This window comes from Strix aluco, chromosome 2 (genome assembly GCF_031877795.1).
Source record: "Strix aluco isolate bStrAlu1 chromosome 2, bStrAlu1.hap1, whole genome shotgun sequence".
NCBI lineage: Eukaryota > Metazoa > Chordata > Aves > Strigiformes > Strigidae > Strix > Strix aluco.
Window position 1 is genome coordinate 43,485,751 of NC_133932.1, and position 21,843 is coordinate 43,507,593.

The window sequence follows — 21,843 nt, forward strand, 5'->3', positions numbered from 1 at the left end:
ATTTTAACAGTTAAATGCACTTCCCAAGAAAACAGCTCTTTCTAACTGTGGAGTCCTTGGTTATTTCACAGAAGTGCTGATTATCACTGAACTGCTGTGAAAATACTTACTTTTGAAACTAAGTGGAGCTAAGCTCTGTTATTTTATTTTTCTTAGGAAAGATTAGGATGTTACTGTGACTAAACTTAGAGTAATATTGAAAAGTATTTTTATAGGCCTAAACCCATGTTTCTTAGATACGACATCTACTTATCTGTGATTCTAAAATTCAGCTTTGGAAGAAAACTCTGCTGTGAAAAAAATCTGTTATTTCTTGTGAAAAATATTTGCTAGACAGAGGGGGAAAAAAGTGAGAGCACTTTGAAGCAAGTGATTCCAGTTCCACACAGGAATATCTCCACATTTACTATTTGGCTGTAGCTTTTAATCTAAATCCTTAGGCAAATGGGGACCATTTGTTGTTCCTCTCCTAACATGTGCTGATAGCATAAAGTTTCTCAGGAGAGTAAAGGAATCCAAGTTATGGGCATCTCCTCTTCTTTGTTTTGTCTGGATGAAAATTCATTGAATTGAGAACTGATTTTATATTGTTGTGTGGATCATTCCTGTGGTAGGGGAAAAGCAGAGCATTACTCCAGCACTTCTAAGGGTTTTCCACAGAATCATTACATAAATGGTACACTGTGCCAACGTTTCTGGGCTTTGGGGGGACTTTGGAACTCCATTAGTGTAACGAGTGGAATTTTATTTAGTTTGACTCATACTGGTTTATAAAGTTTGGTACTTGTGGTTTTGTGGAAATTCAGTATGTCCTTGGTATTTATTATGGGATACAAAAAGATTTATATGCAGTATTTAAGCAACATGGCAGAAGTACTCCTGAACTAGTTTTTAGTAGAAAAAGTCCCTCAATAGAGAGAGAAAACAGACGATTGCTCAGACCAAAGGTCTATCTAGTCCAATATCTTTTTTCTGTCAGTGGCCACTGGTGAATGCCTGGCAAAAAATACAAGAATGGACCACACGTGTAGCGTTACTTCTCCTGTGTAATTGTTTAGTATACCAAATATATTCAGTATATTCAATAATTTGTGGTTCAGCAGATATACCTATTATGTTTAATAGCCATTTTTCTTCCATGAATTTCTTTCAATCAATTTTTAACCCGTTTGGCATCCAGTACATGCTTTGGCAGACAATTCTTATATTACTTTACACGTTGTTGGAAGAACTAACTTCTTTTTTTGTCTTGAATCTGTCTTTTGGTACCTTCATTTGATGTCTCTGTATTCTTCTATTAGAAAAAAGAACATCACGAACAATCCCTCTTCGTGATGTATTCACTCATGGTTGTCACATGGAAAAACTGTTCAGCTATGTGGTTTAAATCAAATCAAGATCAAAGTGGTTTATTGATTTATTAATAACAGTTAACCAGCAATCAGCCAACTACCCATTCAAGATCAAGAGCGGCAATAAAGCAGGTAACCACTAGGCATCCATAAAATGTTAATAAGCACCTGCAAATTTCTAAGCACCCTTCTGCAGCTAATCTCAGAAGTTTTAATCCCCCTGAACGCTCTCACATACATGTTCACAGAATTACACATGCACATACTGCAGTCATGAATTACAAGCATATATTCTGTTTTGGGGGAGCAGGGTGCAAGTCTGCTCTTGCCACACAGCTCCTGTTAGAGATGAGGGTGCTCTAGATTACTTTTGAATATGCTGTAGCATAGCTCTTCTGTTATGCCTGCAAAATTTCAGCAGGTAAATTTTTCCATTATATCTGAAAATATCAAATTGTTTATTCAGATAATAATTATCTCTGCATAATTGATGCTGAATAAAAAAAATGTCTTTCTCCAAACTACAGAAAATGTCTGGTTTTCATTCACTGTTTTTTGTCCCAGTGTCTTATCTGGATAGATACATGATGAGCATAGATATATTCTTTAGAATGAGACCTTTAGGAATCATGCAGAAAAGGACATTCAGTTTTTGTTTCCATTGCTTTTAGGTTTTTTCCCTAGCTTTTCTTAGCATTAGCCAGCTTTTAAGATAAATTCTAGCTTACTTTATCGAAAGATGACTCTACCTTCTAGATCTTGCCTCTCAGAATAGCAAACAGTCTTTTATTTTTATTAATTGAATTTGTGGTGTGAATCTAGTCATTTAGCAAAAGTATTGTTAAATACTATAAAACAAATGAGAGTTACTAAAGGCAGAGCATCTTTTTTAATGCAATCTGAGTTTTTTCTTAGTGCATATAGGCTGTATTTATGAACAGTGAATTCACCTGAACTTCTGTGTATTATCTTTAATTTTATACTGAGTATTATGGGAAGCAGAATCAAGCCTAGCAACAACAGGATCTTCAGACAAAAGAATGTTGTCAGATCTGTAAAAAGGAAAAAAAAGGGCAAAGTAAATGTAAAAGGGCAAATTCTCAACTCATTTCTAAATGTGCAATTCAAATAAATGACAGTGTTTAGTACTGTGATACTCTCTGAGCAACTGAGCAAATACTTTGCTTGCACAAATGGCAAATGTACAGTTTTGTCCTCAGTGAAGTTCTGAGCGTGTTCATGATCTGAAGTCACTCACTGAGCTGTAATATTTTTATACACTTTTTTTGTAATGAGAGAGGAGAGGTTAGCTTCTGCATACTGAAAGGATTTTGGAGAGATAGCTTTGGCATCGGAAAATTGCACTGCTGAGAGCTACAGAGGCTTTATTTTTCTGTTGCCAAAAGAAAAAGCAAGTACACTTAATCGCTGTCCTTTTTAAGGATTTGTGATAGTGTCTATTGCTTCTTTGCTCGGCAACCTCATGCTATAACAATCTGAACAAATATTAATCCTGTTATCTCAAAACCCCATACTTAGTTATGAAAATATTTATTATCAGGGCCCTGAAATATCAAGTGTAAAGATATTTACCATTCTGGCTTTCATAAATGTCCCAGCACTGAAAGATCAGACATCCCTCTCTTTCTGTCTGAGGTTGGTTGCAGGGCAGTCTGCTGGAATGTCCCAGGTTCATCATTACAGATTTAGAGCTTTGTAATTTCTCATGAGTACTGCACCTTTCTTGCATTTGTGGTTTGTGTGAAATGTAAAGTATTTATGGGTTCATACTGAGAGTGAGAGAGCGAGTTAAACAAAGGTAGCTCTAAGCAGAATTTTATATTAAACAAAGCCTTTATCTGCACCTATACCTGTATGGATATAGATCACAGTAGTATTGAAGAGTAGCATTTTCCACTCCCTGTGTACCAATTGATAATACAAGAGCCTGTGCTGTTCAGCTGTGAGGTCAACAACAATGACCAATCTAATATGAGTTTGAGATTGTGAGTCACCCTGGCAGAGGCTGGTTTTCTGACAGGAAGTTTAAAATACTTACTTTCATTCTATTCAGCATCTAGCCAAGGCACAAAATGACTCTCTTAATTAGAAACCCAGCAGCAAAACTGCTCCAAAATTTAATCTCTTTTACTAGACACTTCATTGCCATCTCTGAGGAGAAGAACAAAGCAAACCTGAATGTGTCTTGTATCAAGAGTACAGAAAGAAATCAAGCCATGCTTTAAACCCAGCCTTCCAATAGCTGGGGTAGAACTTCCCCACGTGCCAGCATGACATGGAGAACAATTGCATGGGGAATCTGGTGGGACTTGTGTTGCTGAGCTGTGTGTGCCTTGGAAAATCTACCCATACAAGATGAGAATGGGTTTAATGATTATTGATGGTTGTGCGCAGAAATCACCACTTTTACATTAGAGTATTTTGAAATGGAGGATCTCCCCTGAGACACACAGTCTTGCAGGCTGTGGAGATTTTAGCAGTGACTGTAGGGCATCTTTTTCAGGAGTGTACAGAGAACAGAGAATCTTGAAGAACCTTTCTGCATGCTGTGGTGTTATTGGTGAAAATTTGCCTTTCCCCGTATTTTTATCCAAGCATTGAATAATAATCAGCATGATTAAGGCAGAATTTCAACAAAAAGCACAGGATTTTGGAGAGACATGCAGTACTCTAAGCTATGTGGCACAATAAAAGCAGAAAGTAGTGACTGTCCTCATTCACTTACAAATAAGTGGGAGCTGCATGACAAACTCCAGACACTAGAACTTTTTTCTGTAAGAATTTGGAAAAAATGCACAAACTGGATCCAAGTGTGGGCTAATTCCCAAGTTAGTTTTTCTCTGTGTCTGTTAGCATTAAGAATTCATTTTATTCAGCATAATATCTTCCAGAGACACACTAAGTTTTTGAGATAACACCAACATATTCTGATTTGGAGTTGCTCATTATATTTCATCTGTTTTGCTTAAGTACCCAGGAGTTATTTTGGTATGCTATTTCCAAGTGACTGAATATTAAAGGGTTACTATGTAAAGTAACTCATAAGAGATTATACTTGATGTAAACAGTCTCCAACTTGTTTTATGATTCTTCACCAAACACCTAAAAAATTCTTTTTAGTTCTATAGAGGTTTTTTTTTTTTTCCTTTTCATCCTGGAAACTGATATTATTTATTTGTTCTTCAAAGAAAGCAAACTTTTTGGAGAAGATAACAGTTTTGTATATGAAAGATGTAGTACATCTGAGCTATTTCAGATGTTGGTTTATCTTGGGGAATAAATAATAAAAATTTGTTCTGAATTGCTGGAGAAAGAGAATATATTTAAATTGGTTCTGTAGTGAATAGTCAAAATCTAAAACCTCAGAGTACAAATACCATCTTTTTTAGAATGTCATTTTACATTAAAATTTTATACATTTTTAAGTAGTTATTTTTACTCAAACAAGAATGCAGAGATGTATCTTTCTCCAGGTACACCCACAGCAGCAAGCTGGTAAGCCACAGAATAATTACACCAAAGTCAACTGAAATCATCTTTAAGATAATGCCATAAAAAAGGACTGTCTACTACTCTGTAATAAATGTCAGTGTACTAACTCAGAATGACACCTAAAATCTTGATTAATAAATGTGATCAGATGAATTCTCTTAATGCAAAATATGTGCACTGCCAGCCTGTGACAAAAGTGTGCAGATCTGTGGAAACTGGTAGGTCGCTGTGTTTGGCTTTTAGTAAATAAAATATATTGCATAGCAAAGTATTGGCAGAAAAAGACTCAGGAAAACAACAATGAAAAATTAATTTGCTCAATCAGTTTCTAACACCATTATTTACAGCTGTGCATTCACTATTTTATTCCATTTTTCTCAGAGTGACACCATCCTGTTGGAGGATGCAATTGAAGTATCACAAGTACTATTGTAATTAGTCATCACATATTCAGGGTAATCATTGTATCACTATGTGGGCATCTACTACTTCAAAACATTTTCTTCCATCATATTTACAAGAAGTCATAACTATCTTTTAAAGTTCAGTGTTTGCTTGACATGTAGCAACGGAAACTCATGGGTGACATAAAAATGATTTCCAATTGTTTCACTGTCTGCACAGTGTGCCTGAAATTATGAGTTCAGCATTGCATTAGTATTCCAGGATACTGGAATAGAAGCATTAAGGGACTCTTGTAACTATCAGGTAATCCATGTCAAGTGCTCCTGACATAGAATTGTACAATCAGGAAACCAGTATGACCTAGTGGAAGTCTAGATGTTAACCTCTAGTTGTGGTGACAGGCCTGGCTTTTTCAGCTGCATTCAGCTGTTTATCTCCATGACAGTATATAAGGAAAGCCTAGTTTGGCTGCTTGACTGCCTTACTGCCTGTAATTGAAAGAATCACCTGTTACATCTCTCATTTGAGTACTTATGTCTTTGAATTTTGTCAGTCATCAAACTGGACAGCTCTTTCTTTAGTAATCATTAAAGTGAAAGATACTTCTCTAAGGTTTAGAGTAGCCAAGCTAGTAACTTTTCTATGTTAAAAGCTACAAAATAAAAGCTCAGTTCAAATTCCTGATGACAAATGGCTAGCACTATGTGGATTTTAAGATATTAAGCTTTCACTGTAACTGCTAAGTAAGAAACGACAAGGTATGTATCTTAGCTTTACTTATTTACTTATGTATCTTAGTTTTGTCAGGCAGTGTTTCCAGTCACTTCACACCAGATGACATCATGACAAGATCAATATCAACAAAATGTTGCATGCCTACCCATCCATATATCTCCAACCCACAAAGGGTAAACAGAGCTCTTTTTTTTTTTTTTTTTTCCCTCTCATCTGCATGTAAAATCATGGTTAATATTGTTACTTTAAATGCTGTTTTAGTAAAATGTTAACACAGTGGATTTTCCCAGCATGGACAATTCAGCAATGACATTGATGTGCACTAGTATTTTGGAGAGCAAAATGATTGCTAGTGGAGGATGTTTGTTCCACCTGTTCTTCTTCAGTCCTGCATCAAAAAAGAAAGATGGTCTGGAGAAACATATTTTGTAGTTGTCTTTACCAGTGCTCTACAAAGGGAGCATTGTTCAGTCCCATATGACAGCATTATGCCCACTGACCAACCTCCTCAGACCTGATACCCATCCACTAAGAGTCTTCTACTTCATAGTGAAACTCCTACTAGTATGTATTCCGTTCAGTTGTTGTATAGGCACGTAAGAGAGCCATGGCATGCTTTTGGGCATCTAAAGGTAATAGGCTGGACAGGTAATGGGAGAAATTTGTTTCTTAAATGATTAAAAACTGCTAAGCAATTGCTGTTTTATAGCTGCTTGGCAGAACAACACCAAGGAAGAAGCATGTAGCTGCCTACCTCATTCATAGTTCTCTTTAATAATCTTCTCTGTGGATTTTTAACAGTTTCCAGGACAACTAGAAACAGAAATACCTTTCCTGTAAACGAGAGCTTCCCAGAACTCCATTTCCAAGTGGTACACATCATAATTACAGATTTTTCTTCATCACTGATATTTCACTAGATTTTTAAAAGATCTGCAACTAAATTTTTCTCATCAGTGGTTTTGAGATTTTCTTCCCTAGAAATATAAAATGGTGGTGGCAAACATAAAATATTTTGACTTCTTGAGGAGGCTTGGAAAGAAACCATAAGCATTTCCTTCTGAAATACTAATTATGAACAGCCCATCTGTCAGAGCTCCATAAAGTATCCAGGAAGCATCTGTGATGCACTGGTTATGTCAATATAGAGAAACCTAGTTCGCAGTTGTCATTTGAGCAAGGTCTACCATGAGACATGTCTTCAGTGAAACTTTCAGTCTTTCAGCCAGAGCATGACACCAGGTGAAACAACAGTATGGAACAGAGTAAAATTTTTTCCTCTCCTGTAGACATAAGAGCACATTTTTAGAGAGCATTCAGAAAAGAAATGTCTTTATAAACAAGAGGAGCTAAAGATGTGGACATGCCTGCAGGGCTACAATCTTCTTGGCATCATGGAGACATGGTGGGATGGCTCCTATGACTGCAGTGTTGGAATGGAAGGACAGAGTGTCCTTAAACAGGACAGGCAGGGGAGGTGAGCAGGGGGTGTCACCCTCTATGTCAGTGACCATCTGGAATGCATGGAGCTCTACCTGGGGATGGATGAGGAGCCAACCAAGAGCTTACGGGTCAGGATTAAAGGGAAGGCAGGGACAGGTGATGTTATAGTGGGGGTCTGTTACAGGCCACCAGACCAGGAAGACCAAGTGGATGAGGCCCTCTATAGACAGATAGGAGCAGCCTCATGTTCACAAGTCTTGGTCCTCATGGAGAACTTCAGCCACCCCGGTATCTGTTGGAGGGACAACACAGCAGGGCATAAGCAATCCAGGAGGTTCCTGTATTGATGATAGTTGATGGTAACTTCCTTCTCCAAGTGATAGAGGAACCAGTGAGGAGAGGTGCTATGCTGGACCTTGTTCTCACTAACAAGGAGGGGCTGGTGGGGAGTGTGAAGTTCAAGGGCAGCCTTGGCTACAGTGACCATGAAATGGTGGAGTTCAAGATAGGACAGTGAGGAGGATGCACAGCAGGCTTGCTACCCTCGACTTCAGGAGAGCAGACTTTGGCCTCTTCAGGGATCTGCTTGGCAAAGTACCATGGGATAAAGCCCTGGAGGGAAGAGGGGCCCAAGAAAGCTGATTAATATTCAAGGATCACCTCCTCCAAGCTCAGGAGTGATGCATCTTAACAAAGGAAGTCAGGTATGACCACCAGGAGGCCTGCATGGATGAACAAGTAGCTCGTGGAGAAGCTCAAACATAAAAAGGAAGTCTACAGAGGGTGGAAGCAAGGACAGGTAGCCTAGGAGGAATACAGAGAAATTGTGCAAGCAGCCAGGGATCAGTTAGGAAGGCCAAAGCCGTGATAGAATTAAACCTGGCCAGGAACATCAAGGGCAACAAGAAAAGCTTCTACAGGTATGTTGGTGATAAAAGGAAGACTAGGGAAAATGTGGGCCCTCTCCAGAAGGAAATGGGAGACCTAGTTACCTGGGATATAGAGAAAGAAGACCTGGGGAACTACAGGCCAGTCAGTCTCACCAACAAGATCATGGAGCAGATCCTCCTGGAAGCTATTCTAGGGCACATGAAAAATAAGGAGGTGGTTGGTGACAGCCAACATGGTTTCATGAAGGGCAAATCGTGTCTGACAAATCTGGTGGCCTTCTACAATAGGGTTACAGTGTTGATGGATAAGGGAAGAGCAACTGATGTCATCTACCTGGACTCGTGCAGAGCATTTGACGCTGTCCCACACGACACCCTTGTCTCTAAATTGGAGAGACATGGGTTTACAGATGGACCACTTGGTGGATAAGGAATTGGCTGGATGGTCGCACTCAAAGAATTGCAGTCAACAGCTCGATGTCCGAGTGGATAGCAGCAATGAGTGGTGTTCCTCAGAGGTTGGTATTGGGGCCAGTGCTGTTTAACATCTTTGTTGGTGACATGGACAGTGGGATTGAGTGCACCCTCAGTAAGTCTGCCAATAACACCAACCTGTGGCTGGAGGGAAGGGAAATGCCATCCAGAGGGACCTTGACAGGCTTGAGAGGTGGGCCTGTGTGAACCTCATGGAGTTCAACAAGGCCAAGTGCAAGCTCCTGCACGTGGGTCAGGGCAATCCTCACCACAAATACAGGCTGGGCACTGAGTGGATTTAGAGCAGCCCTGTGGAGAAGGACTTGGGGGTGTTAGTGGATTTAAAACTGACTATGAGCCAGCAATGTGCGCTCGTAGCCCAGAAAGTCAACCGTACCCTGGGTAGCATCAAGAGAAGTATGACCAGCAGGTCGAGGGAGGTGATTCTTGCCCTCTACTCCTCTTTCATGAGACGCCACCTGCAGTGCTGTGTCCAGCTCTGGGGCCCCCAGCATAAGAAGGACATGGACCTGCTCGAGTGGGTCCAGAGGAAGCCACAAAGATGATCAGGGGGCTGGAGCATCTCCCCTGTGAGGACAGGCTGAGAGAGTTGGGGTGGTTCAGTCTGGAGAAGGCTCCAGGGAGACCTTATAGCAGCCTTCCAGTATTTAAAGGGGGGTACAGGAAAGATGGGGAGGGACTCTTTATCAGGGACTGTAGTGATAGGACAAGGGGTAACAGCTTTAAACTGAAAGAGGGTAGATTTAGATTAGATGTAAGGAAGAAATTCTTTACTGTGAGGGTGGTGTGGCAGAGATTGCCCAGAGAAGCTGTGGCTGCCCCCTCCCTGGAAGTGTTCAAGGCCAGGTTGGACGGGGCTTTGAGCAACCTGGTCTAGTGGAAGGTGTCCTGCCTGTGGCAGGGGCTTGGAACTAGATGATCTTTAAGGTCCTTTCCAACCCAAACCATTTTATGATTCTTTGATTTATTCTGTATTAATCTGCCCAAAGAATTTTAGCCATTTTAGCAGAAGACAGTTATACCCCCTGAGGCAATACTTTTGCAAAACTGTAAGCAGGTAAGATCATTTGTCCCTTAAAGCTTGGATACAGCAAATTTATTCTTAAGAATGACTTGTTATGAAGTTCTATGTTTACAGGAAAATCAGTGTTAATGCATGCCAAAAGTTATGCAAAGCAGTTATACAAAGTCTGTTTAGTCTGTTAAGTCTGCAAGGTCATCTTTTCAGGACTGATGTTCCACTGTACTGATATATTATACTAGAGGTACAAAATGTTTAAGGTTGTTTCATAGTACTGACCACTTTTTTGTCCTTGAAGAAACTGGAACCTCAAGCTTAAATGAAAACTGTTTCAAATATTTTACTTTTATGTTCTTTACTACTTTTGACTTTCTGTTTGTGACCTTGGCCAAGTCAGCTTCTCTGTGTCTCAACTTCAGAGGTGAAACTCCTGAAGTTACTCTTAACAGCATTATCTCTCTGTGAATAGGGAATTTAAAGTGGAATAAGAAAATAAACCTCCTAAAGCAGGATGAAAGGGAATAATGCAGAGATTATACATACATATAACATAACAATATGTACATATATATAATACATATATATATTTGCTTTAATTAGTAACCTCAAATTCTTCAGAGATTGTTTTTAATGGCCAGATGATTCATCCTTTAAACTAAAAAGAGTATCTGTAGTATGACATTCTCATCTCTCCTTCACTACCATTGGTGAAAACTCTCCAAAACATGCCTATAAATGAACAAGTAAAAGTGACAGTAGTAAAACTGTGTTATCAGAGTTATTATTCAAAACGGGTTATTTTGGAAGTTGAACAGATAGGGTGACAGAGACACCTGTGGCAAGCTGGAAATACAGTAAATGTAAACGTGGTCAGTCTGGGAAGCTGTTCAGTTAACAATAGTAGGTGTCTTCTTCGGGGTGAAATGAGTGTCTCTCAGCTCCACTGATTTTTTTGATGAGGAGCATTGCTCAGTTGCCTAAACAAACACATCTAGTGTGATTTTAAGTGTTGTGGGGTGTCCTGCATAGCTGTGAGTTGGGGTCCAGAATGATGCACATCTCCATAAGCCCAATGTAAGGATGTCTCAGATTCCTAGAATGTCTGAGTGGCACTTACCAAAGGAATTCCACCAAAGATTTCTGATAACTACAATGGCAGCTTAGATTCTATCTCCTTTGTAGACTCCTGCATTTAGATGTCTTTGTTTAGGCTAATAGGAAACATTTTCTTTATGATAGAATCCAAACCTGATACGTAAGTTCGCTGTAAGCAGAACCTGTGGAGCAGTACAGGTAGAAGTTCAGCCATTATGCAGGGGTAAAAGATCAGTGATTTTGTATGCATAGGAGTTGTACATAAGTCTTGTAAGTTCTATAAGGCTACCGTGGGATCTTGGTGTACAGTTTCTGAAATGCTATAACTGTGTTGATATGGATGACATCACACTGATTATGCTCTGCTTTTTTTTTTCAAGTATGCTAAATATGAGTCCACCTGATTCTGCTTACCAGGATAGAGAAATTCTAGAATGCTGACAGTAATTTTGTACTTTGATAAAATTTTATTCTTAGAATAATGCTGTTCTAAGTCCCACTGATCAATGATAGCTCTATGAAGAAGCAGAAAGATGTCTTTTTAAATGTTATTCTATGACAACTTTCCTAGCCATTTGGAGCATTTAGTTCTGATGAGATATTCACCAGATTTACAGGGAAAAAAAAAAAAAAGTGTTCTTCCTTGCTATCTTTTTTAATTTAGCACTAGACTGTGCTTCTAGGAATTATTTATAAACAGCAAGTTCTGGTTTTCTTGGTTACTTTCCGTAGATTTAGCTGCTAGCTTAATGAGAATTAGAGTGCTGTTCCTCATTAGACACCTTATTATCTGTGCAGGAGGAATGGTTTTGAAAGGAAACAAGCTTTGCATTTCTTAAACTATGTTTTGAATATTTAGATGAGGAGGAAAACAGTTGTCAGTGGATAGAAAGCTGGAGATCAAGTGTGCCTGGAGATGAGGCTAGAAGTATAGCTCATTTCTGAGATTGGATTATGTAATTGAAAAGGTAAGAATTGGAAGAAGAGCTTTTATCATATCAGTTTGACTTTGGGACTGATTTTCAAGTGACTATGTCATGACTCTTTACTATGTAATTAGGAGAAGTTCCTCTCTGAGAACTCACATCCTAACTGCTTTTATTGCCCACACTATATGGATCATAGGTATTTTTGTTGTAACTACTTAACCAGTATCTCCATATCAGCAGAGCTAGAGATACTTACATGTGCTTATAAAGTGGGGTAAAAATTTTCAGTAGTTCCAAGCTGGACTAGAATCATAGACTGGTTTGGGTTGGAAGGGACCTTAAAGATCATCTAGTTCCAACCCCCCTGCCATGGGCAGGGACACCTTCCACTAGACCAGGTTGCTCAAAGCCCCGTCCAACCTGGTCTTGAACACTTCCAGGGAGGGGGCAGCCACAGCTTCTCTGGGCAACCTGTTCCAGTGCTGCACCACCCTCTCAATAAAGCATTTCTTCCTTACATCTAATCTAAATCTACCCTCTTTCAGTTTAAAGCTGTTACCCCTTGTCCTATCACTACAGTCCCTGATAAAGAGTCCCTCCCCATCTTTCCTGTAGCCCCCTTTAAATACTGGAAGGCTGCTATAAGGCCTCCCTGGAGCCTTCTCTTCTCCAGACTGAACAACCCCAACTCTCTCAGCCTGTCCTCACAGGGGAGATGCTCCAGCCCCCTGATCATCTTCATGGCCTCCTCTGGACCTGCTCAGGCAGGTCCTCTGGAAACCTGAGTGTCAGTATTTTATCCAGTGGAGGGTTTTTACATTTTTCACAAAGACAAAATCCTGTGCATATGTTATCTCTATAAACACTTCTATATTAAATATTGCAGTGTACCCATAGTGGTACCATTCACGTCTACAGATAAACTCTGCCAGTGATAAATAACACCACTTCCAATGGAGTTTAGATGAAAACATTTTCAGTTTTTATTGTTCATTGTTCCTCGGATATAATGATAGGTAAGAAGCAACCTTTTCTCAGCTCCTAGAAATGTGGCATAATTATTAGTTCTTGCTTTCCATCATAGATGCTGGAGTGTATTATAGAAGAGTCAAGTTTGTAAAGAGTTTGTCATGTTTAGCTTCATAATCAATCTTCTCACTAAACCGAAAATATTTTTTTTTTCAAAAAAAGATCACACCCTTGTGAAACCTGCTGTCATTTTCCTCCTACCTGTTTACCTGTTGGAAATGCCAGGAGACAGGATTCTTACAGTGGTTTTGCTTGTTCTCAGAAGACTTTCCACTGTGTGGAGCCCCCAGGAAATGACAGTGGGATCGCCACTGGGAATCTTCAGGCACTGCAGCCGGGAACCTGCACAATAAGTGCCAGGGCACACGACCAGGTGGTAATATGAAATGGTGCACTCTACCCTTAATGGTATTGTGTGTGCTGGCACTGCTGCTCAGTCTACTTGCTGTGCAAGAAGAAATGAATGGTTATCAAACCTTGGAACAGACTGTTCGGGGAAGTGGTTTAAATACCTCCCTGGAGTTATTTATAAGACATGTAGTTGTGGCACTTAGGGACATGGTTTAGTGGTGGACTTGGCAGTGTAGGTTAATGGTTGGGCTCTATGATCTTAAAGGTCTTTTCCAACCTAAATGATTCTATGATCTCACCAAAATATTTTGCACTTGATTTTCTTTCGTTAGAGTTGAAACAGATTGCCTTTTTCACTGTTTGCAGTGAAATACAGAGACAAATTGGAAAGCTGACTGGAAGAAGCCTCAGTTAAGGAAATACGGGAAGGTGTCTGTTAGTAGAAGGTCTTTTCCCCAGTAAGGTGAGCTGCATCTGGATGAATGCATCTGTTGCAGAATGCCAGTTGTTTGGATCATGGCTGTGCTATGCTACAAAAGGGACTTTCTACCAATGGCACTGGTGATTTCTGCTTTTATTTCATTCCTAACTTTTCTGGAGCTGGAATATGTAGCTGGCAATATAACGCACTACCAGGGTACCTTCAGTTTCTGAGGTGCTCTCTGTAGTGTCAGTGTATGGTTAATGTGTAGCCTGATCGCATACAGGATTAATCTTTGCTACTAGCCCATTTCACAGCAGTTCTCAGAATGTTGTGTGTGATGCACAGGTGCGAGGCACTGTGGAGAACTCCCATTAACTCTGCTGCACATGCTGGTATGCACAGTGAGGCTTTTTGTCCAAAGTTTTAAAATTTGGTCTGTGAAGTTGCAAAGGGCACCAGACAAGCCTGTGGACAATGGGGCAAAAGAGAACAATGAAAGTGGTATAAGCTAAATGTCTGTGGTATCATTGTGATTCTTAATTACAGGTGTGCAGTTGTGCTTAAGGTGGCGGAAAGCTTCCAAGTAAGGTCCAAAAATACTTTGCTACACAGTTAACTCACCCAGAAGAGTACAGGCTGAGAAACAACTAACCTATTAAGCTTTTGCATACCTCTAAATATTCTTGGCTAAGCAGCCTTGTGTTCAACCTCTAGAAACATTAGCTAATGGTCTCCTGACTAGCAAGTTACCTTCTGATGAGCATGAAGAGAGTCATTGTGGAGACAAGAAACAAAAATTAAAAAAAGTAAGAGGGAGTAAGGAAAACATTGACAAAAAATAAGAGACAGCATTTGGACCAAAGTATACAAAGGTGTTCAAAAAAAGACCCGTTCCTCTACCACACTTTCAAAAGAGCATGCAGATCATTCTCACCAGTTCCCAGCATGGCATAAGCTGGAGTGGAACGGAAGTGTTTTGTTGTTCAGATTTCTTTAACATAAAATACTGGTTCAATACCTGTATTTCAATCAGTCATAGAAGAAAATCATCAGAATGCAAACGGGTAATAGAACATCTGGATACTCTCATGCAATGATAAAGCTTCACTTGATTTGACATCAGAAGTCCATTTTGGACTTGGTTTAGCCTCTTATATTTCTGCAATGGGAGCGAGAATTTTTCTGTTTAAAATACTGTATTTCATGCTGTTATAAATACATAAATGTCATAGTAATGGCAATCTGATTGAATAGAGTAATAAGGATATAATTGGTTCTTTTTTTTTTACACATTTTTACAAAAATAGCATTTTTACTTTTTAAAATTTATTTTATAATACCCCTGGCTATTTTATTTTACTATATTGAAGTTTTATCCCAGGCTGAAACCAACTTAAATTCAAATGATAGTGTCTATGTTGAATCAGATGAATCAGAACATTGTATCTGGTATTGTTTTATTAATTTTCTTGGGCAATAGATTATTTTTTTCAGCGTTGGTATTACTACTGCTTGTGTTACTTATACATATTTCAAACTTTTAAAATAAGTATTTTGTTTCCAAAACCAAATTTGTTTTCATTGTTTTTCCATTAAGGAGACACACGTTAGCAAAACGTAAGAGTCTGCTGCACTCCTAATGTTCACTGGAGGTCTGTTGTTTTTAAATCGGTTAAAATTAGCAAACCTTGAATGAGGGCTCCTGTCTTTGTCCTTACTCTATCTACTCCTTGGAACATTTTCTTCTGAGTTTTCTTATTCTTAGTCCAATTATGATGCATGATTAACTGGTGTAGGATGAGGACCATGGTATAATTGTGCAGCATGAGTTTCAAAATTATGTTTTGGCCATTTTGTCAAAGGAACAAAACTTGTCTGGAGATGAAGAGACTGATGATGATGGTGATGATGATGGTGATGATGATGGTGATGATGATGATGATGAAGATGATGATGATGATGATGATGATGAAGAAACAGAAGAAGAAGGAGAAGAAAAAGAAGAAGCAGGAGGAGAAGAAGCAGGAGGAGGAGGGGAAGGAACAGAGAAAGAAGAGGAAATAGAGGAAAAATATGAAAAGGAGAAGCATAGTAAAACAGCTGAGGGAGAGAAAAGCAGTAATAGCACAGTGGAAACTGTAGAGGTAAAAGCATTTATTCCTATTAAGTTATTTGTCTCTGAAAGAATTTGGTTCTATAACTTATATTAGTTTGAATGTATGTGTAGTTACCTTGGAAATGCAAAGCTGGTGTTATGGGTGGTTTTGGTAGAGGGAGGAACATGTATGTAGGTGTTAATAATTAAACATTTTATTTTTTAACAAGTTTGAAAGTAGAAATTTCATTGTTTTGTCTCTCTATAGACAGAAGAGACTACTCAGAAAGAGACCATCATTCAGCAGGGTAAGAATACAACTCCTAAGAAATGGACCGTTATGGACATTCTAAAAACAAATAAAACATTTCAAAAGATAAAACTTTTCTAAACAATCTCTATTATAAAAATACTGAACGATACACTTATTGCCAGTAGTTGGTAAAGCAGTTCTTGAGACGTGATGAAATTTGAGAGGCAAAAAACCATTACTAATTATTAATGATTTGAAAGAAGAAATTACTTTTTCCTGTTATGTATTGGAGGAAGTCCTTTTAGCAGGATTATATCTTACTTGCTAAGAGCAGTTCTAGCTGTGTAGTGACAATGTAATGCAATTGTATTATCCCTCAAACAACTTCTTTAGGTGCCATGTTTCTTCACTTCAATAGAGAAGCTTTTCAAAAGTCCTTCTCATCTCTGTCAACAGACATTTCCTCATTACATTCACAAACAGATTATTTTAGGTGAAATGTGGTAATTACTGAACACTGTTCAGAGATGCTGAAGATGTAAATCTAGATGTTGCTTGTACTTTTGATGACAGTTTGAGTGAACTGTATATTCCTTCAGAAAAGCTGGGGAGTGTGAAGTTGAGTGACCTATATGCAAGACAAGTAAAAAATATTTTATTTTACAAATTCTTGTTCTTTTGAAAGAAAGTAATAAATGTAGTATAAAAAAGACCACTGCCTTAATACTGAAGAAGTTATGCCATTTATTTTCAATATTATAATGGAAATAGCTTGTCCAGAATGGACGCTTAAATATTTTTCCATCATACAGTGATCTGGAAGTTTTGATATTAAGTTCTAAATTTATATCATTCCTGCAGGCAGTATAGGAAAATTTAAACACAGGGACATCAACTCAGATGGAAAGTTCTTTCTTTCCCAGAATTGTTTCTATGGAATAAAATCCATGCTGAACCATAACTCCTGCCCTGCAAGTCAGCTTTTCCAAATTAGAATATCCTTTCAAAATCAGTGTGCAAGACATTGTCTTCTGTCAGTAAGAGGAAACTACGAGTGTCAAGTCAAAACATTTTCTATAATGTGACTGCCAGAAGTGTTCTGTTCTTGAAAATCGAGCATCTGGAGAATGATACAAGGACATTATATAGAGAGGTTAAAAACATAAAAATGTTCTTGTCAGGCTGGACATCAAGTTGAACTGAATATTCTGATTGCTTTTTTTAAGATTCACATTTTATTTAGTGACTTCTACTTCAAAAATAATTTGAAGAACATTTTTTTCTGCTCTTAATTTGCAAGAATCAGAAGGAAGTTAATATGAAGGTTTATATTATTGTAGAGAAAGAAGGTACTGACAATCACACTGTGAACAATTCTTCAGAGAACACTGATGACCAAATAACTGGAGGAGTCGTTGAGAGGAAAAAGGTACATGGCCTGATTTTTCCTTCTAGTTTTACCAGTGACCAAGAAGGCAGTGGGCAGTTACCAAGCTGAAGAAAATACCCCAATTTACCTGATCTGCATAAACAATTAAACTGCTGAGCAACCTGTTTCTTCTGTTTAAGATTTGATTTTACTTTGTGGTAACTTAAAATTGTCCGAATAATTGCTCTATTAAAATAAGTCATAGCAGTTCTGTCAGCAGAAATGAGATAGAGTCCGTTATCACCTGTTCATGTATATCATGCCTATGAAAGACATGGTCACATCAGATTTTGGTGAGGTGAAAAAACTCAGGACTTGATTCCTATTGGATGTATTTTAAAAATATTTTTCACCATATTTCTCTCTGAAAGCAGCAGCTGACCTTGTATCTATTTCCAACATGCACTGATTTAAAGAGTATTTTTATATATATTTTTTTATATATATATATATATAAAAGCATGTTGAGGAGTACCTTGTATGTAATTTCTTAGATTTAGGATCCCAGGGCTTCTGCAGAGACTGGCTGCTGTGTTTCCTGTTGAACAAAGACCTTAAGCACCAGTTAACTTTGAGCCTGTGTGTAGTCTCACTGACATAAAAACACATTGTCATTAACTTTAAGGGGACTACACACATGTTTATAATGAAGCATATTAAGTATTTACTGCTCTGGGGCTTTGCAGGTCTGAGCTTATATTTTTGCCTCAGACTCTTGTTTGAAAGAAACAAAAAAAAATTTTGCACCACTTGCAGTATTTTTTACAAACTGTACAGTGTGTAATTTGACAAAATGCAATCATTTTAACTTCTCTGATTCATTTGTGCTATTTTGAAACATTTCAAATATTGCAGCAGAATGTTTTCCATTAACGTTTTTTAAATAGTCATTTTGTTTTGAAAAAATGATTTATTTTACCAAGGAGAAATTTGTGACCTAAATTGACCTTGGTATACACAAAAGGTTTTGTGGGGTTTTTTAACCTTGAATTTCAGTTAACTGAAATGCCAGTTTCAGGCATACTATTTACCTGTTTTTTACTTCAGTTTTCCCTGTTTAAGTGGAAGCCACTGACAGGCCAGAAGAATGTATGTAGCAGAAAGGAAGATAGATTTGGAAAATCATTACAGAGTGGACAAGAAAAAGAAAAGGAAGATTTATCTGGTGAAGACAGTAAAGATGAAAACCAGAATCATACATTGGAGAATTCCAGGGAAACTGTGACTACCCAGAGCAGAAGGATGGAATCTTCTACTTGTGTATTACTCTAACACTGTTGTAGTACATAAGAATGTGATGGTTTTAAAGCACATTGTGCAATTTTTACTTGAAAACGGTTATGACTCACTAGAGATGTTGATGGTTGCTTTTTTGATTGATTTGATTGCTGTGATTTTAAACATGCAGACCATTTTCTTGATATTTATTGGTAATTTTAATAATTGCAATTGATAATGCTTATCAGCATCTTGCTGGAGTTCTGTGGCCTTAACTGTTAGTGTTGTAAAACAAAATATATTTTTTTATGTGAAAAGTTGAATACAGACATTTCATGTTTTTTTCTAAATAATTTTATTCTGTTTCAGTCTACAGAGTAGCACTTTCAGTATGCTACTCTTGCAAAATTATAATATTTGATGTAAGATATTATTTGGTTTAACAATCTATTAACAAGGTAATAATATTGAAGTTCACATTTTAAAGAGGGTACTCAGTTACTTAGAAATACATATGCCTCTTTCTGTTTTGACTTAGAAAAGTAGCAATAAAAATTTCAAGTTAACATGCAGGCTGTTACTGAGGAAGTTACTTCAGTATGTGCCTAATTTCATATATGGCAGTAGTTCCATTTGAAACAGTACCTAAGAGTGGTGTAAGTATATACGTATCCTGCCAAACTGGGACTTAGAGAAACCTTTCATTTCTGAGATGCTGAACACCTTCACTCCTGCTGAAATCAGCATAAGCTGACGGGACTCTCTCCTCACAGAATCAGGCCCAGTAAAAACTGGGCATCCTCACTGTTGTTTCGGTTGGATTCTAATCCTATGTTCTTTGAATATCTATACCTTAATGAGTCTCTAGTGAAGCTTTTCTTACAGGAAAATAATGCAACCAGAGTTACTATGGAATACATTGGTATGACAAACAGATCATTATGGACTAAATATTCATGTTTTTCTCAGGCAACCTGGCTTTTTTTCAGATGGAGACTGAGCGGCGGGAGTTATGAGTCCCATTACTGGTATGAATGATCAGAATGTGTTTTGAATTAGTCCAAGAAGCAGACATAACAAACCCACTATTCTAATTACCAACATTCCCTCTAAATAAAATTTGATTTCTAAAAATTTAGTCCAGGTGAATAAGAAATATAACCCTTACCATGATGAATCTGATCCAGGGTCTGTGTTTGCCCCTAAACTAAAAACTAAGCATACTAAAATATGCTTAGTTTTTATGAATATACACAAGCTCTAGCATAAATATAAAATACGGAATTATTTCTGAAGTGAGTACTTTTCAGAATACTTTATAAGGGACAGATTGTAGAAAACCTAGGAAAATGTTATTTAATTTCACTGACATACAAGGACATTTTAATATGCTTTTGGCCATATTTTGCCTTTGGATTATCAGTTTTTCTAGTTTCATCATTGCTTAAGTTTTATATAACATATTTAGAAGTGTCTGGAGTTGTATTCGACCTAGAAGTTGACTCAGCTGAATGCTCTGTCCCTGTAAGTACGGCAGGTGCTCAGATTGTTTCACAGGGCCTCCTCTGTGCTACAGTAAGCATCATACTAAAAACCTAGATGCTTGGGTCATCGTTTGCCAGAGTTAATCAAGATCCTTTTGTTTCTGTTGTTTTTCTTTGGGCTACTCTTGAGTTCTGCAATGAACCTTACATGAGCTATTTTTTTCTGCCAATGTGCATTATATTTACAAATTTTCTTGCTTTCCTGAATGCACATGTGGTTTCTGTTCTACTTGGGTACTGTTGTGAATAGTAAAGAAGTGGAAAGGAAGAAATAAAGTAAATAGTGTCCTCATTAATTTAAATAAGCTTTAATTATTTTTTAAGTGGAGATCAGTCACAGAAATTGTTACCATAAGGACAATTTCTTTTTTTAAAGTGTGAACTAATTTAGTAAAAAATATTAAAGTGGGAATTACCCTTAAACCTAATGCTACAGAAGTTTATGTAATGGATTCTAAACTGATGTACACCAAAGGAGTTTCAGGGACTTGTACATTTATCTGATCCATACACTTCGCTTAAGAAGAAGCAGGAGCAAATTAATCTATTCAGATGTCTTTTGTACATGTCTTACTCGGTAATAAAAAAGATTAAACAAATAAAACAAGTTACATGTACATGTGTATTAATTTAAAGGGTTTTTTTAACAAATTCACAACTCTTATGATAAAAATGTAAGGGGTTTTTATTACTGAAAGGCTTTCATCAACTGATGAGTAGCAAAACGTTGTAGAAACGTTCATAGTACATTTTTCTCTGTTTTTTCTTACTTTCCCAAAGATGACGGTATCAACTTAAATCTTTATTTCTAGATTTCACTGCCCTGGAAGATTGTGCTTTAGAATTGCTGATTTTCTCAAATTTCATCATCGAACCTACCACCAGGTGGAGTTTCTGCTCTTCGAAGGTGTAACTGTCTCATCCCACCCAGCCGCTGGAGCCAAACCCTGGCCCCTGAAAAGCAGTTAAAGATACTCTGTATCAGATTTTCTGATGCAAAATTCTCTGAAAACTTTATGTTTTCTGGCATATCGCTTTTGGCGTTGAAGTATTCTGGTACTTTGACATATTTATATAGTGTATTTTTAAAGTTTTACACTATGTGTATTTGTAAAATATGTAAAGACAGAAAAATACAATTACTCATGTATTTCTCAGCATATATATAGATGTGCAGTGGTCAAATTCTGATACATAAATTTAGGTATACATGTTTTGTCTAAAAAGAAGTGCTATTAGTGCATCTTGCATACATATATACATATATGCACTAATACATATATATGTGTGTATCTATATATACGAAGATACATGTATATATAGACATATGTATGAATGTGTGCATGTCTATCAATGATCAAACATGTGTGCCTGACCTGAAATTTCCATTTCATCCATATATTTACATATGCATGTTTACTGATTTCCAGGAAGCACACGAGACACTTACGCAGCTACCATTCCTATGCAAGTTTGTGGTGACTGAAGTAGAAAAGGAGAGAGCATGCTGTTTGGACAGTATTTTATATACCCAGAGATAATAATGTATCAAACGAACTTTGTGCAACTTCTTCCTTTTTCTTCCAGGAAATAGTTGTATAATATGCAAACTACATCCAATC

The 21,843-nt window shown here is 37.6% G+C and overlaps 1 protein-coding gene across 1 annotated transcript; it reads left to right on the forward strand.

Moving 5' to 3' along the window:
- Window position 1: 1 nt before the first annotated feature.
- LOC141919294 (uncharacterized) lies at window positions 2-20,832 on the forward strand. Its single transcript, XM_074814567.1, has 6 exons — window positions 2-1,484; window positions 6,069-6,178; window positions 15,545-15,826; window positions 16,046-16,085; window positions 17,371-17,459; window positions 18,507-20,832. The coding sequence occupies exons 2-6, from the start codon at window positions 6,113-6,115 to the stop codon at window positions 18,729-18,731; spliced, it is 702 nt and encodes a 233-aa protein (XP_074670668.1). The 5' UTR covers window positions 2-1,484; window positions 6,069-6,112; the 3' UTR covers window positions 18,732-20,832.
- Window positions 20,833-21,843: the final 1,011 nt, after the last annotated feature.

Bases quoted from the DNA above. Each gene is read 5' to 3' on its own strand.
- LOC141919294 (XM_074814567.1), top strand. From the start codon at position 6,113: ATGACAAGATCAATATCAACAAAATGTTGCATGCCTACCCATCCATAT. The intron at 6,179-15,544 runs GTAAACAGAGCT...ATTTTGTCAAAG, and splicing joins ATATCTCCAACCCACAAAGG to GAACAAAACTTGTCTGGAGA. The intron at 15,827-16,045 runs GTAAAAGCATTT...GTCTCTCTATAG, and splicing joins GCACAGTGGAAACTGTAGAG to ACAGAAGAGACTACTCAGAA.